Genomic DNA, 18,641 nt, shown 5'->3' with positions numbered 1-18,641 from the left:
ACTCGGCATTGCGGTTAGCTTTATATCTTCCTTCCTGCCACCAATAGCCAACCAAAGTGTATATCATCTTTAAGATGCACAACAATAATCTAGTAAAAACCCTTGGCCAGTACCTTGCAAAGGCATGGCACCCAATGCAGAGAAGGGCATAGCTGAGAGATACATAGTGCCCTCCATAATGTTTGGGACAAACACCCATCATTTATTTATTTGCCTCTGTACTCCACAATTTGAAATTTGCAATAGAAAAAAATCACATGTTATTAAAGTGCACATTGTCAGATTTTATTCAAGGCCATTTTTATACATTTTGGTTTCACCGTGTAGAAATTACAGCAGTGTTTAAACATAGTCCCCCCCCCCCCCCCCCCCCCATTTCAGGGCACCATAATGTTTGGGACACATGGCATCACAGGTGTTTGTAATTGCTCAGGTGTGTTTAGTTGCCTCCTTAACACAGGTACAAGAGAGCTCTCAGCATCCAGTCTTTCCATTACCTTTGGAAACTTTTATTGCTGTTTATCAACACGAGGACCAAAGTTGTGCCAATCAAAGTCAAAGAAGCCATTATGAGTCTGAGAAACGAGAATAAAACTGTTAGAGACATCAGCCAAACCTTGGGCTTACCAAAATCAACTGTTTGGAACACCATTAAGAAGAAAGAGAGCACTGGTGAGCTTACGAATTGCAAAGGGACTGGCAGGCCAAGGAAGACCTCCATGGCTGATGACAGAAGAATTCTCTCTATAATAAAGAAAAATCCCCAAACACTTGCCCAACAGATCAGAAACACTCTTCAGGAGTCAGGTGTGGATTTGTCAATGACCACTGTCCGCAGAAGAATTCATGAACAGAAATACAGAGGCTACACTGCAAGTTGCAAACCACTGGTTAGCTGCAAAAATAGGATGGCCAGGATACAGTTTGCCAAGAAGTACTTAAAAGAGCAACCACAGTTCTGGAAAAAGGTCTTGTAGACAGATGAGATAGACAATAGATAGACAATAGACAATAGGTGCAGGAGTAGGCCATTCAGCCCTTCGAGCCAGCACCGCCATTCAATGCGATCATGGCTGATCACTATCAATCAGTACCCCGTTCCTGCCTTCTCCCCATACCCCCTCACTCCGCTATCCTTAAGAGCTCTATCCAGCTCTCTCTTGAAAGCATCCAACGAACTGGCCTCCACTGCCTTCTGAGGCAGATAATTCCACACCTTCACCACCCTCTGACTGAAAAAGTTCTTCCTCATCTCCGTTCTAAATGGCCTACCCCTTATTCTCAAACTGTGGCCCCTTGTTCTGGACTCCCCCAACATTGGGAACATGTTATCTGCCTCTAATGTGTCCAATCCCCTAATTATCTTATATGTTTCAATAAGATCCCCCCTCATCCTTCTAAATTCCAGTGTATACAAGCCCAATCGCTCCAGCCTTTCAACATACGACAGTCCCGCCATTCCGGGAATTAATCTAGTGAACCTACGCTGCACGCCCTCCATAGCAAGAATATCCTTCCTCAAATTTGGAGACCAAAACTGCACACAGTACTCCATATCAGAGTGATGGCAAGAGCAAAGTATGGAGGAGAGAAGGAACTGCCCAAGATCCAAAGCATACCACCTCATCTGTGAAACACGGTGGTGGGGGTGTTATGACCTGGGCATGTATGGCTGCTGAAGGTACTGGCTCACATCTTCATTGATGATACAACGGTTGATGGTAGTAGCATAATGAATTGTGAAGTGACTAGACACAAACTATCTGCTCAAGTTCAAACAAATGCCTCAAAACTCATTGGCCGGCGGTTCATTCTACAGCAAGACAATGATCCCATACATACTGCTAAACCAACAGAGGAGTTTTTCAAAGCTAAAAAATGGTCAATTCTTGAGTGACCAAGTCAATCACCTGATCTGAACCCAATTGAGCATGCCTTTTATATGCTGAAGAGAAAACTGAAGGGGACTAGCCCCCAAAACAAGCATAAGCTAAAGATGGCTGCAATACAGGCCTGGCAGAGCATCAGCAGAGAAGACATCCAGCAAATGGTGATGTCCATGAATCGCAGACTTCAAGCAGTCATTGCATGCAAAGGACATGCACCAAAATACTAAACAAGACTACTTTCATTTACATGACATTGCTGTGACCCAAACAATATGGTGACCTGAAATGGGGGGGGGGGGACTATGTATAAAAACTGCTGTAATTTTTACATGGTGAAACCAAAATGTATAAAAATGGTCTTTATTAAAATCTGACAATGTGCACTTTAACCACGTGTGATTTTTTTCTATTATAAATCTCAAATTGTGGAGTACAGAGGCAAATAAATAAATGATGGGTTTTTGTCCCAAGCATATGGAGGGCACTGTAGGAATATTACTACATCTACATTACCTTCCTAGTAGCACAAAACATTGAATGTAAATACATCACTGAATTCTCTTGATTGCCGGGTCAAACATAGGTACATATAACTCTGTGGGATCCTTCTACATAAGGACTACAATGTTTCAGCTAGTTGATTCAGGCATGTTTATGATTGTGGAATACATGCTGTCCTTCCCTGTAATGCCTTCATAGCAAGGATAAATTAAAAAAACACAGTTAAGTACATTTTAGTATATGGATTTACATCTTACACCGATTATACTTTTTAAAAAACTGCTTAATTGGATTAAAACAAAATAAAATTGAATGTAATGATAATTGTAAGCTTTACTGAATTATGTAAAGCAGTAAAAATAACTTTACAAATACTGTATTTGAGCTTCCCAGATATTTTCAGTCTCAGTGATCTTTCCTTTCTGACAATGTGAGACTGTCCTCTCCGATAACATGGCATTTGCTAAATATGGGTTCGACGTGTCTATTTGCAAACAAAGCTGATCTATTTTCAGTTACATTAATAGCCTAAAGCTTATTAGGAGAATCAGCTTGGTGAAAAGTGGTCAGAAAGGTTTGTAGATAACACACTTACAAATAATTTTCCCAAGGCAGAATTGCAGTGATAGACTAAGACTGGCTTTACTCAATTACTCACCTTCTGGGGTAAACAGTATTTATTATACACTCAGCTAAACTAATCAAAAAGCAACAGTGGGAATACAATTGTTGCCTTCCAGTGCCCTACCCATTCACTATGTTAATAGACACTCCTGCACAATTGTCCCATGTTAATGCTTTATAATACTGAATCTGTACACTCTTATCTCACTCACCTGCTGTACCTCAAGGTATAGTTCCAGGTTAATTCTCTCTGTCCTTACAACTCTATCTCCATTAACACCCTTTCAAAACATCTATTTTTTCTAAGATGATAATGACTAAATTACTAAACACTTCTGTAAAGAAAAAAATAAATCAGATTGCCCTGAAGTCTATTATTGCCATACTGCTGGTGATTTTCCATTATATTATGATAAAATTTACTTTTACCCTTTGATTGTTAAATAGGGAAGTGGAAGCCAATTCAAAGTACATTGGGCTGTTGGGCCAAGGCTGACCTTGCAACAATGGTAAGCGACAGGATGAAATAATAAGATTCATAATTAAAGACATGCCATTGCATACTAATTCTAAAGCTTCAGAAGACTTTAATCATTTGCCAACATTGAAGAAAATGGCAGGAAAACACCTGGGCAACATCAAACTTTTCAACTGGCACAAAAGATAGAGAAAAAAAAATATATATATATATATAACAAAAAAAAAATCACTTAGTCCTGCAGGAATCATATGTAACAGGATTTAACGAATTGGAAGCCAACAAGGTAAAATGTCATCAGTTAGCTGGATCAAAAAGGAAGGAAAAATAGTATTGATAATGAAAATTCGGCATTGTGAAGCTGTAACTTATTTTTTATATATTCCATACAATGAAGAAATGTGAATTTTTATATTAAAAATGATGAATCTGCAATTTATAATAAACACTTGGATTCCCAAAGTGAATCCAATTTTTAAATGGTATTGTCCTAAGATGCAAATAGGATCTAAAGCTATGCTTATATCATAGAAAACCCATTTCCATTGTTTAAGAGCCATTCTTAAATTTGGCTCCACCAGGTACATTCTTGACATTTACTGAAAGACCCCGATCTAAGCAGCACCAACTAAGCAGCACTGATGAGGACGGAGGGGGGGAATTATAGGTCCCTTTTTTATTTATTTAATACAAAGTGGAGCTCCTCAATTCTTTAATTCTTCCTATTGGCAATTTCTGACTCGCCATCGATACACATGCAATGCCTTACAATGTAATGCCTTACAATTTTATCGTCATTTTTATTACTGATCAGGCAAGAAGGGTTCAAACTGGTGAAGGCATTGGTTGCTCAGAATCTATAATAGTCAGTACAATGCAATTTGCAAATATAACAAATTTCTATTGACATTTTATTTTCAGGTTAACTTTAGTGTATTAGGAACAACGTGCTCCTATGTTGCGGCTTTGCATTGACAGCCACTAAATTTACTTTGTGAAGTGCATTTCTTAAGTGGAACATGTAATTCAACATTTAGTTCAATTACAAACCCCACTAATCTGGGCTCCAACTCAAAAAGTCATAAGGTCACAAGTAATAGAGCAGAATTAGGCCATTTGGCCCTTCAAGTCGACTCGGCCATTCAATCGTGGCTGATCTATCCCTCCCTCCTAACCCAATTCTCCTGCCTTCTCCCCATAACCCCTGAAACTCTCAAGAAATGTGTGGAGTGTTGGGAAACCAAGAGAGGAATTGTTGTTTAAGTGAGAGAGAATAGAGGGAAAAAATAATTTGGTGAATGGGAATGGCAGGAAGGCCCCGAAAATTGGCATTGATTCAATGGGCCCGATGTCCTCCCTCCCCATTGTAAGAAAATATGAAATATTGGTGTTTATTTACAGATGTGTTAACAATCTGGATTGAATGAAAATTGTTTGATCAGTAACTTCCGAGGTGACACAAAGGCTGATGAAGAAGGGTTCCAACCCGAAATATCACCAGCACCTTTTCTCCAAAGATGCAGCCTGGCCCTCTGAGTTGCTCCAGCACATCGTGTTTATCCATCACTGATGACATTGTTGAAAGTGAGGAGGGTAGTATTGGCTATTGCACGGCACTGATGACTTGGAAGGAGAGGCAGAGAGGTGGCTGATGGAATATAATCCTCAAAAATGTGCTGTGACGCATTTTGGAAGGACTAATACATTAGAGTACAGACAATAATAGCAGGAACCGGAGAAGTACTGAGGAACAAAGGGACCTTGGTGTACTTGCCCAAGGATCCCTGATGGCTGCAGCATAGTGAGACAAAGATGGTAAGATGATTTTCATTGGTAAGAAGACCTTCATTCATAGGATGAATGTGATTGTACCAGAGAGTGTGCGGTGGAGATTAACCAAGATATTATGTGTGATGGAGTGTTTCAGGAGATTCTGGATATATTGAATTTGTTTTCCTTGGGGTAGATAAGGCATCGGGAAGGACTTGATTGAGGAATGGAAAATTATGAGGTACACTGATAGGATAGGTAGTAATAAGCATTGACCTTAATCTGAGTTATTCATAATTAAAGGGCATACGTATAAGGTAAAAGGTAGGGGATATGGAGCAGATCTGAAGATTTCTTTTTAAATCAGAAGGTGACTGAAATCTGGAACACACTGCCTGAGAGGATGTGGAGGCAGGCATTCTTTAAATATTCAAGATGTATTAGATGAGCACCCAATGTACCATGACACAGAAAGAAAGCTTCAGGCCAAGTGTTGGAAAATGGGACAAGTATAAAAAAATTACATGATGGCTAGTGTGAATACAGTGGGCAAAAAGCCTATTTCCCTACCATATGACTAATTAAGTCGTAAAGAACAGATGAGTTTGTAATTACATCATGTTTGCTTTTACTTTTTAAATCATTTAACACAAATACATAATTGTGTTTTTGATTATTAATTGATAATTGAAATTATTGTACCTCCTCCCTGTTCAGACTTTCTGTTCTGGTGCATTCTGTATTCTTGGTGTTGTGGTGGTGGTTTTAAAACAAACAGAATTGACTGCACGTGTAGGGAGGAACTGCGGATGCTGGTTTAAATCGAAGATAGACACAAAATACTGGAGTAACTCACTGGAGAGAAGGAATGGGTGACGTTTAGGGTCGAGACCTTTCTTCAGATGTCACCCAAACGGCTTCAGGCAGCATCTCTGGAGAGACGGTTTGGGTGACATCTGAAGAAAGGTCTCGACCCTAAACGTCACCCATTCCTTCTCTCCAGTGATGCCGCCTGTCCAGTTTTTTGTGTCTATCTTAGAATGTTACTCCAGCATTTTGTGTCTATCTTAGAATTGACTGGACTATCCAGAGCGTGAAGGAGAAGGGGACAGTGGGCGTTAAAGGACTTGTGTCTTCACAGTGGAAGTACCTCCAGTCTGGATCTCATGGTGTCAGCAACAGATAACACTTTGCTGGACTAACCCAATTTTGAGAACCCGGTGATGTTTGAGATGGCAGTGGTGTTCTGGGGGGCAGCAAATTAACCATGAAGGAATGACTAGGAGCAACTAACTGCAAGAGAAAGGAGCAAGATATTCCTATTAAGATCATCAAGTCCTAGAAGCATATTTACCTCATTCCTTATATTTGTTGCTGAAACCAAGTTGACTATTTATTTTCATTCACAATAAGGATAACATGCAAGCCTCACTCAGGCTGTCTCGGATCAGGAGCTGACTGAGTAAAATATTCTGTAAACTTTTATCCATTCAAGACTAATTGAGATGGCCGTGCACTCCCAGCCTATGCTTGTGATTGAGATGATAAAGTTGTGTTGCTTCATGGAGTGTGATTCATACCACATCCAGACTCATTCCCCATTTCTACCCTGTGCTCCACACATTTTTCCCACCACCCTGCCCTCCCTTTCCCTTCCCCTGTCCCTTCTAGCTATATCCCTTCCTCTGGCTTCACATTTCAAGCCTCTTCTCTCCATATCTCACAGTATTCTTCCTATGTCAACACAAACACAATCATTCAATTTGCAGACGACACAACAGTGGCGGGGCTGATCAGTGAGGGCGATGAGTCAGCTTACAGGGAGGAGGTGCAGAGGCTAACAGGCTGGTGCTCAGATAACAACTTGGTACTCAACACCAAAAAAACAAAAGAGCTCATCATCGACTTCAGGAAGAAGCAGGGTGACCATCCCCCACTGCACATAAACGGAGAAAGAGTGGATAGAGTCTCCAGTTTCAGGTTTCTGGGCACCCACATCTCAGAAGATCTCACGTGGTCAACCAACACAAACTCTCTGGTTAAGAAGGCACAACAGCGGCTTCACTTCCTAAGACCACTCAGGAAAGTCAACCTGCCACAACAGCTGCTAGTGTCCTTCTACCACTGCTCCATTGAGAGTGTCCTGACACATGGGATCCTGGCGTGGTACGGCAACAGTTCTGCGGTTGACAAGAAGGCTCTGCAGAGACTCATCAACACAGCCCAGAGGATCACCAACACACGTCTGCCTGCCCTGGAAGACATCTATAGCTCCCGGTGCCTGCGGAAGGCATCCTGCATCCTAAAGGACCCATCTCACCCCACCCATCACGCAGGAAAGCGCTGCAGGTCCATCAAAGTGCACACCACAAGACTAACGAACAGTTTCTACCCTAAGGCCATCACCACACTGAACTCTGCACTGAAAGCACACCCCCCATTGACAATATTTATACTGTACGATACCTATCAAACATGTGATGCAATACTGATATATTCATTTCTAATATTTATTTTTATAATACTATTGAGCAATATCTTATATTCTGACAAGGTGCAATATCTTATATTCTGATAAGGGTGCATACGTAGGCATAATGTGTATGCGTGTGTGAATCTGTGTGTATGTGTCACAGTGTGCACACGAAGTGTATGAACAGTTTTTATTTTCCTCACTCTTTTACTGTTATTTTATTGTTATTTTTTATCTTGTACATTTGAGCCTGAATGCGCCTGAATTTTGTTGTATGCACCACTAAAGAAATTTGATTTGATTTGATTTGATTTGATGTCATGCATTTGTCAACTCATCTGCCAATCAAAAAAGAAACTCTCACCTGTATCCACCTATCACTTGTCTGGCTTTGTCCCACCCCACACCTCTCTCCCAGCTTTTGCCCCACGACCACAATCAGCTTGAAGAAGGGTACTGACCCGAAACATTGCCTATCCATGTTCTCTAGAGATGCTGCCAGACCTGTTGAGATACCACACCAAATTGTGTCTTTTTTTGTAAACCAGCATCTGCAGTTCCTTGTGTCTTCATAAACTGACATGTTTTTCAGAGTATACCCTTAATCATTATCAAATGGCTTTAAACCCATAGATGTTATAATAACCTTCCATACAAAGGCTACGTAGCATTTTGGTGTGTTGTTACTGAGAAATTACCATTGACTTCCAGTCACTCGGTCTAAGACTGTCCATTGCTTCGTACTCTGATTCATACTTTCTCAGTTTCCCTTTTCTGGAGGCACTGAAAGATCTCATTCTTCAGGAATCTAAATACTTATTTTAGATATGTAGTTTTCACAGTCACTGTCTCATTCTTTATTTCTTTTTAATCTGTGGCATTTTTCAAAACATCTGTACCTCAATATATGTAATCACTGCTTCTCGTGAGGCTTTTTAACTGATGTAGTCCTGACCATTGAATGGGTGCCTTTGAATGGATGGCTAAATTATTAAAAGGCTGCGTTTGATGATACCAGGAGGTCCAGCCAGGATAAACATGATTGATACTTCTCCCAGAAAGTCACAAGTATTTTGCTGCCCCCCGCTGTCCTCTTCTCCCTTAAATCTCTGGCTAGGGCAGTTAATTTTGTTTGCTTTAAAACCACCATCAAAATACCAAGAATACAGCGCACACTGTAACAGAGAGATCCAGAGTATAACAGAAATAAAAATCAGAGACACTACTTTTCTCTAGAATTAAAATATCCTTTAAAACAGAAAGCATCCTATGGAAGGAACATGATTTCAAAACATTCACAACGAATATTAATGAAAATTCAGAGGGCTGACCAAACAAGTAGAGAATTGCTATTTTACAAGCATTTCCGTGCTGAAAGAACTGGATAAGGGCTTACTGCTTCAAGTTCATTTTTTAAATCTTTAAGCAATTAGAAAGAAGATAATTCATGAATTTAGCCACATTTGAATTCTTGAGTTTGGATATCAAAATACACTCTGATTACATTATGTCAAACTGGAGTGCTTTATGAATCTTCTGTAGTTTCTCATAAAATATGAAATAATGCTAAGATTTTGATTTTAACACTGGTTGGAAAACTGGTGACAATAAGGAGAAGGTAGGAACGGGGTACTGATTGGGAATGATCAACCATGATCACATTGAATGGTGGTGCTGGCTCGAAGGGCCGAATGGCCTACTCCTTCACCTATTGTCTATTGTCATCCAACAGTTAATCAGACAGCTAGTAGATTTTAAATGATGGGCCTTATTTCAATGTCACTGACGGAATAGACTTGATGGGCCGAATGGCCTAATTCTACTCCTATCACATAACCTTATGACCTTATGACATCTGTTTCCCCAACTCTGATCTGTTAATGTTCCCTCCAGAGACTGGCAATGGCTTCATCCACTACGGTCACTAACAGTGACAGTATCAGAAGAGGTACATTCCCACCATTTTAACTGTTCCTCCCATAACTTTCTCATCAGTCAGTAGGAGTTTAATTTTCCTTTAAAATTCAAAGCCAATGAATCATATCTTAGGCATAAAGTACAGTCTTCAGTACAGCTGTTAAAAAAGATATTTACCCTGACTGAAATAACCTTTTAGATTTATGGCCTCAGCCATTACCAATTTGGACAAAAGCATAAATCAACTTTTATATGAAAAGAACACTTTATGTTGAATCCATAATAACCGATTTCCAGAACAAAGAGCTGATTAATTTGAGAATAAGGATCATTTTTATTTTCTGTAAACAATGCCTCTTCCCTCCCTGAAAGACACTAGCTCAGGTTGTGCTTTGCCTTAGAGATTCTTTCAGATTTTTAGTACATTAGCCAATCTCTGCTCTTCACATGTGAGCCCAGAATCAGAGCACTAAGAGGCTCATCACCTGTGAAGGACACATCCCAACTCAGACCAGCCTTGACCTAAACCGATTTTTGCACAAGTACTTTCCAGGAGTCATTGGACATCAGCCAGGAGCAGGCATTTGGTTGATTTTTCTAAGCTTGGGATGAGTGATATTGAGACCATTTATTAGCATTGTCACACCATCTGGGATTAGTAAATTCCATACCAGAGGTATTATTAAATCCACGTGACTCTTTCTTAAAAGCAACCGTCAATAAAAGTAGTGGAGCAGCTTTACAGTGAAACCTAATGCATTTGTTGGCACAGTATGGGACTGTTTATTAACATAGTAAGTCCCTGAATTAGACCACAGAGAGGCAACAACAGTGAGAGCCTACCTTTCTTTTTAGACTCCTTTCTTGTGCTGGCTCTGACAACCTGTTGAACTTCTGTCTCCGTTGACATCCTAGTTAATACTATGTCCTCTTCACACGCTTTGCATATGCAGACCCAATATCACATTCAGGTTCATTTATGATAACTCTGTAAACGTAGGCACCAGTCCAGACTCTTTTATCCGAGATAGCACATTTCACTTACTTCTGCTGGGGGCTGCAAGAGAGAAGAAACATTATGACTTAATTTATTTTGAAGGTTACAGTTTAGGCTAATTAACATTAGAAATATACAGCGCAGAAATGGACCTCCATCCTCAATCCCATTGTCTACAATCCCTATATATCTTTCCTATCCAAGTACTGTCCAAATGCCTGGTAACTTGCCATTATATCTGCTTATCCACTTCCTCGGGCAGCACCTTCCATATAAGCAGTGCTGAACTAGTATCTATCTCCTTGATAACCCTTGGACTATCCTTGATTGGACTTTGCTGGCATTACCTTGCACTAAACATTATTCCCTTATCATGTATCTATATACTGTAAATGGATCGATTGTAATCATGTATTGTCTATCTGCTGACTGGTTATCACGCAACAAAAGCTTTTCACTCTACGTCGATACACATGACAATAAGCTAAACTAAACTAACAACCCTACTGTATGAAACTGTATGAAATATACGGTATGAATTTTTTTCCCCTCAGATTTCTAATTTTTCTCCCTTCTTACCCATTAGTTTTGGACTCCTCTGCCATTGGGAAAAGATTCTATCTACCCTGTACCCACCATAACGTTATAAACCTGTATCAGGTCACTGCACCGTCTCCTACTTTCCAGTTCGAATAAACCTAGCCTATGCAATCTCTTCCTACAACTACAGCCCTCCATTCCATGCAACATCCCATTGATCCTTCCTGCTGTGGGAAAACCAGAACTGTTCACAATACTTCAAATGCAGCCAGACCAATGTTTTGCACAGCTGCAAGGTTATGTCTCAAGACTTTTACTCCATTTTTGGCCTATGAAGGCAAGCATGCTGAATGCCTTCATCATTACCCTCTCTACATGTGTTACCATTTTCAGGGAACTCTGAACTTGTGTCCCACATCTACACATCAAAACTCTTAAAGTCCCTGCCATTTACCTTATATGTCCTAATAGTATTTGGTTTCCCAAAAAGCAATGCCAACACTTAACTGGATTTAATTCCATCGACAGCAAATCTGTCCAACTTTCCATCTGTTCTATGTCCTTCTGAATGATTTCACAACTTTCTTTGCTATCTACTACTCCATCAATTATTGCGGCATTAGCAAATTTACTGATCCACCTACATTATCATCCAAATCATTTATATATATGATGAACAACATAGGTCCCGGCACCAATCCCTGTGATGCACCATTGGAGGTAAACGTCCTGTCAGAAAAACACCACTACTCTCTGCCTCCTGTCACGAAGCCAATTTTGCATCAAGTTTGCAAACATGCCTTCGATCCCATGGGCCCTCACTTTCTAATCCAGCCTACCATGAATGGTTAACATCATGTGTAAAATCCATCCATACCATGTCTACTGACTTACACCAAGGCACATTCCTTGTATATGCACATACTTGGCCAATAAACATTCATTCATTCATTCATTCATCACCTTTCTTGATTAAATTCCATTAAAAAAAACTCAATTTCTAAAACATTATATCCCTTGCATAAAATCATATTTACTCCTCTTAAACAGTCCCTGTCTTTCCAAGTGAACAGAAATTCTGCCCCTCAGAATTCTTGCCGATAATTTCCCTACGTTCAATGTCATGCTCACTTGCCTATCCTGGTAACCTGGCTTATCCCAATTGACCTTTGTAAATAAGTGAACAACATTAGCTATCCTAGTCTGTTGCCACCTCAGCCATGCAAAACTGCAAAAATCTCTGTCAGAACCCGGGCAATCACCTGCCTTGCTTCTCATAGTATCTTGGGATAAATTCTGTTCTGAAATGGGGATCTATCCACCTTAATGTGCTAAAACCTCCCCATTTCCCCATGTCCCCATTTCCTTTCGCTGTTCAATTGCACTAAATGAACTTAGAGCCATTTTTTTTAAACACCCTTATTCTCCGGAGTAACAAAAAATCCCTAAATATTGGATCCTAAACTATAAAAGATGTACATAAGTGATTTTCAGCAACTGATAACATAATATTTAATTAAGTCCTCTGATTTTGTATTATTTCCCCCCTACTGAGAACCATCATATATCCAGTACAGTAGTGGTAGTGAAGTGCCTTCAATTATTGAACAACAGGATAGCAATTAGGAGCAGCAATTAGGAGCAGAATCCAAGCTGATTCTTTTGTGCTTCTATATCTATTTTACCATATCCCAAATTTAGGAGCATTAAACCAAATCTCAACACCTTGACTGCCAGCTTAGATGTGGCCATTTAACTCAGCAAAGGTATAAAATTAAATTAAGTCCTTGCATAAATTGATTTGGAGGAATGGCTAACTGCACAGGGCATAGTAAAAGAGAATGATTTAGGTGATGATGGTGTGTGTATTAATAATAAACATAAAAATAAAAAAAATTACTTTCCAACAATGATAAGAATATTTTGAATTCCTTTTAATAATATTCAGCCGATGAACTCATATCCATGAAACCCCAATTCTAAGTTAAGTAATACCATTTTCTCTGTATGTAAAAGCACAAACTACAACAATGTCCAGAAAACGCTTAGTGATTAATAATAGATCATTCATTTAGTTTTTACGATGTTAGGCAGCAGGTAAGTATGTGTTCCCATAAACTACAGATATATGATAAAACCACTTACTACAATCTAAGGAATCGAAAGCAAACAGCAAAAAGCAATTTGACTTCATCTGACTTTATTTGATGACAATGAAATAGTGAGTGATGCTTGCTGACAACCTCAAGCCATTTATTATTCCATGTGGCATGCCTGCAAGGTTGCATTAAGTACTACAATCTGTGGGACCATGCTCATTATGCTGTTACCAATGAAACTTCTAATGGTTGATAGAGGACACACACCTTGACCAGCATTATCATTAGTGAAGGACAAATACAAAATACAGAGACGACTTTTAGTGTTGGTGTTTTCTATTAATAGTCAAATTATGAATTCAATTAATAACGGTGTTCTTAAACGGATAGAGCCAGCAAATGTTACCGCATTGTGTCCTAGAGATGTGACGGAGAATCTTTTCTGGTGTGAAAAACAGGTTGGAAGAAAGGGAAAAAGTGAAGTACATCCTAGTTTTAATCATTGGAGAAATGTAAAGTAGAGCATGCATTCCTGACAAGAGCAGCATCAATAAATTGCAAAATAAGATAAACGGTAAAGGAGAAAGAAATGGGAGATTGCAAAGAGAGAACTGGCTTTGCTCATTTCCTGTCAGGAGTCTGAGGTGTAATCATTTCACTGCAATGTCTTGGGATTATGAAGAGCGAAGAGGTGTTATAAGCTTATATTTTGATAAACAAAGTGGAAAGGTTTTCAACAAAGATAACATATCTCTACCTAAACCTCATTTCAAACAGCACACACAGAATAGAACATAACAGGCAGAACGGGTGCTTCAGCAGCCAACATGACTTCTTGAGCCTTCTCTGTTTTTCAGTGAGATCATGGCTGATCACAGATTTGCCCTCAATTCTACTTCCTGACTGTCGGCTGTAGCCCTTGATTCTCCTTTGGTCTTAAGTACCATCTTTTTATTTACTCAACGACATAATGTCCACGACTGTCTGAGGTAGAGAATTTCAAAGTTTCACAACTTTCTGGGCATTTCACTTCCTAGGGGTGGCGTGGTGGCGCAGCGGTAGAGTTACTGCCTTACCACGCCAGAGACCCGGATTCGGTTCTGACTATGCGTGTTGTGTGAACGGAGTTTGTACTTTGTCCCCGTGACCACGTGGGTTTTCCCTGGGTATTCCGGCTTCTTCCCACACTCCAAAGAGGCACAAGTTTGTAGATTAATACGCTTTGATAAAAATCGTAAATTTCTCTAGTGTGTAGGATAGAGTTTGACTATGGGAATCGGTGGTTGCCATAGACTCGGTGGGCCGAAGGGCCTGTTTCCGTGCTGTATCTCTAAACTAAACTAAACTAAGCTAAACATCTGAGAGAAAAAAAAATCAACTGCACCTCAGACCAAGTGGCTGAAACTTAATCCTCAAGCCAATTCCCTGAATTAAAAAAAACCCACAAAAGGTCAAACATCCTTGGCCCACCTACACTGTCAAACCACCTCAGAATATTATGTTTAATAATAACACCACTCACTTTTATGAATACCGATGTGCTTGAACATTCATCATGGGATTGTCTTTCCATCTCATGAATCCTCAGTCTTTGTTAAATAATCTCAAAGGCTAGTATATCCAAAACCCAAACTGTTTGCTGTCATCTAGATGTGGTCTCAGCAAAGCTCCAAATAGTTGGAGCAGGAGTAGCCTGCACTTGTGCTCCAACCATTTGTAATAAAATTGATCATTCTATTTCCCTTCCTAATAATTTGATGTACCTGCATGCCATCTTTCAGTGCAATTTGCTCCATGGGTGCCCAGCTCATTCTTGATTACTAATGTTTAGCGGTCCACATCAGTTAAATAACATTGTTTTAAAAATTATTCCCACCAAAGTGGATAATCTTACATTTCCCACATTATACTCAATCTTTTATCTATTTTGGCTATTCACTTCACATGTGTAAAGTCCTTTATACACACTTTGTGTCCGCCTCATTATTTTCTGAGTCAAGAAGGGTCCCAACCTGAAACATTGTCTGTCCATTTCCTCCATTTCCGCCTGACCCACTGGTTTTTTTCAGAACTTAGGTTTTGCTCAGGATTCCAGCATGTGTAGTTTTTAGTGTCTCCATCTTATTTTCGCACTTGCCTTTGTGTGGCCAGCAAGCTAGGATGGCGTAGGCTACTTTCTAAACGGGGATAGAATTCAGTAATTGGAAGTGCAAAGGGACTTGGGAGTGCTAGCGCAGGATTCTTTACATCTAAATCATTAAATATCAAATGTCAACTGTTGAGGGCTTAGCACCTTGGGCACCCCACATTACTGTTTCCAACCTGAAAATGACCTGAAAAGAGGAGGGGAGGGGGAGGGAGATATTTGTGGAAGTTACCTCAAATTGGAGAATTCAATGTTCATTCCGCTGGGTTGTAAGCTAACCAAGCAAAATATGAGGTGCAATTTCTCCAATTTAAGTGTGGCCTCACTCTGGCAATGGAGGAGGCCCAGGACAAAAAGGTCAGTGTGGGAATGGGAAGAGGAGTTAAAGTGCTTAGCAACCGGAAGATCAGTAGGCCTTGCCGATCTGAACATGTGTGTTCAGCAAATCGGTCGCCAACTCCATGATTTGTCATGCCAATGTATTGGACAGTCAAAGAGAATTGGCAGAAGGACTGGAGGTGGTTTATTATACAATAAAATTGTGTAATTATATTACACAATATTCCAAATGTGGTCTGACCAGTGCCTTATAAGCATTACATCCGTGATTTTATATTCTAATCCCCTCGAAATGAATGCTAGCATTGCATTTGCCTTCCTTATCACCAACTCAATCTGCTAATTAACCTTTTGGGAATCCTGCACAAACACTCCCATGTCCCTTTGCACCTCTGATTTTGGAGTCCTCTCCCCATTTTGAAAGCAGTCTGTGCCTTTACTCTTACTATCGAAGGGTATGACCGTACGCTTTGCTATGCTGGATTCCATTTGCCACTTTTCTGTCCACTCTCACAACCTGTCCAAGTCCTTCTGCAAACTCCCTGCTTCCTCAACACTACCTGCCCCTTCACCTACCATTGTATCATCTGGAAACTTGGTCACAAAGACATTAATTCCAACATTCACATTATTAACATATAACGTGAAAAGTGCGGACCAGCACTGACCCCTGCAGAACCCCACTGGTCACCGGCCGCCAACCAGAAAAAGCCCCTTTATTCCCACTCTTTGCTTTCTGCCACTCAACCAATCTTGGCTGAAAATCCGTGTAAAGAACGTTCACTGACTCTCCTTTGTCTATGCTGCTTGTTACTTCCTCAAAAAATTCCAACAGATTTATCAGACAAGATCTCCAAGATCTTAACCTTAACAAGATTTCTCTTCTTAAATAGTGGAGTTACATTTGTGATTTTTGGAACCATTCTTGACTAGTGATTCTTGAAAGGTCACCACAACTGCATCCACAATCTCAACAGAACTGTGGTATTTCGTCCAGCTGGTCCAAGTAACTTATCCACCTTCAGACCTTCCACTTTCCCAAGCACCTTCTCTACTGTGGACAGTTTTCTCTTAGCTCCATGTAATTGGTTTTATCTAAATTGAAGATTCTCATTTCCGATTCAAGGTTGTCCCTCTCAAATTGATTGTGAAATTCTGCAAGGTTATGATCATATATCCTCATAGGATTAACATTTTATTACTAAGCACCCCTGTCTCTTTCAAGAGTCACTAGTCAGGAATGGTTCCAGAGGGCTGGAAATTCACAAATGTAACTCCACTGTTTAAGAAGGGAAATCTTGTTCAGGTTAAGATCTTGGAGATTACTAAGTACCCCTGTCTCATCATAAATGAATAGATTTAAAGTTGCCCATTCGCTAGCTTGGTCTACAACATTTTGTTTTAGTAATCTCTTGAGAATGCAATCCATTAACTTGTCCTCAAGACTACCTTTGACAAATTAATTTGCTGAGTTTAGACCATTATTGCATTGATTTTGTTTCCACTATTTCTCAGTGTCAGAACTATCGGGTGTCTTTTTGACACACACGAGTGATTGATGTGCAGTATTATTCCTTGACTCTACAAAACTGATTGTACTTCCTAATATTCTGAAACAATATCCTCTCTCACCATTGTCCTAATGTTCTTCATTCTCAAGAGATCTACCAACCATTTATTCCATTCTCTGTTTCTAAAATGCCATTTTTGCTTCATTGCTTTGATCATTTTACAACTATGGCTGATAAATCAAACCATTTTATTTCCATTTCTAACACCAATTCATTTAATTAATTTTAATTTTGGCATAATTTTTCCTTATATTTACCTAATTTGGTACTGTGCTGTGTTATACACTTTGTTCTTTTCTGTCACTCTCTGCTTATCATACCCACCTGCTATATTTCTTTCATTAGAACAAATGACCAGATGCAAAGACTGGCATTGATAAAAATGCTTAGGTAAAACAATTTGAGCGCTCGTAAATAACTGCTAGAAACCAAAATGCCCATTTGTTATTTGGAAGCAAAGATTGATCCTTTTAAAGGGATTGAATGTGGATTATTCATTGTAACATACACCCAAATGCAGTTTTATTCAATTAAAACAAAAAATGTGAATTTTTATGGTACAACCTGGGCTCCTGCAAACCTATTGCTTTGTTTCCTGGTTCCAATATAAATATCTGTAAAGTCTGACATCTGAAACATTCAATTTACATTGAAATATGTCTGTACATTTGTGACTGTGTTTTACAATTCACTCATTTATCTTCTTCACTATCAGAATGAAACGCCAGTGTGGTGTACCAAAACTCTGGAGAAATACCAATGTGAATAAATTCAAGTCAAGTCAAGTCAAATTTATTTGTCACATACACATACTCGATGTGCAGTGAAATGAAAGTGGCAATGCCTGCGGGTTGTGCACAAAAAGAATTACAGTTACAGCATATAAATAAAGTTAATAAGTTACTAAACATAGCACAAAAAGTGTCGACAAAAATTTAGTCTCTGGGGTTATCAAAGTTGACAGTCCTGATGGCCTGTGGGAAGAAGCTCCGTCTCATCCTCTCCGTTTTCACAGCGTGACAGCGGAGGCGTTTGCCTGACCGTAGCATCTGGAACAGTCCGTTACTGGGGTGGCAGGGGTCCCTCATGATCTTGCTTGCTCTGGATCTGCACCTCCTGATGTATAGGTCCTGCAGGGGAACGAGTGTAGTTCCCATGGTGCGTTCTGCCAAACGCACTACTCTCTGCAGGGCCATCCTGTCCTGGGCAGAGCTGTTCCCAAACCAGACTGTAATGTTGCCGGACAGGATGCTCTCTACAGCCCCAGAGTAGAAGCAATGAAGGATCCTCAGCGACA

At 39.8% G+C, this 18,641-nt stretch overlaps 1 protein-coding gene across 11 annotated transcripts in view; it reads right to left on the bottom strand.

Annotated features, from left to right (window-relative positions):
- The window catches only part of dab1a (DAB adaptor protein 1a), a 525,252-nt gene that overhangs the window by 148,116 nt on the left and 358,495 nt on the right, over nt 1–18,641 (bottom strand). For all 11 annotated transcript variants that reach the window (XM_078407331.1, XM_078407334.1, XM_078407339.1 and 8 more), the window contains one exon: nt 10,496–10,709. In XM_078407331.1, the coding sequence (XP_078263457.1) occupies nt 10,496–10,562 (67 nt within the window). In that variant the 5' untranslated portion in view covers nt 10,563–10,709. The remainder of the gene's footprint in view (nt 1–10,495; nt 10,710–18,641) is intronic.

This window comes from Rhinoraja longicauda, chromosome 11, assembly GCF_053455715.1.
Source record: "Rhinoraja longicauda isolate Sanriku21f chromosome 11, sRhiLon1.1, whole genome shotgun sequence".
Taxonomy (NCBI): domain Eukaryota; kingdom Metazoa; phylum Chordata; class Chondrichthyes; order Rajiformes; family Arhynchobatidae; genus Rhinoraja; species Rhinoraja longicauda.
The sequence above is the reverse complement of the archived record's forward strand: the minus strand, read 5'-3'. Positions and strand labels throughout refer to the sequence as shown.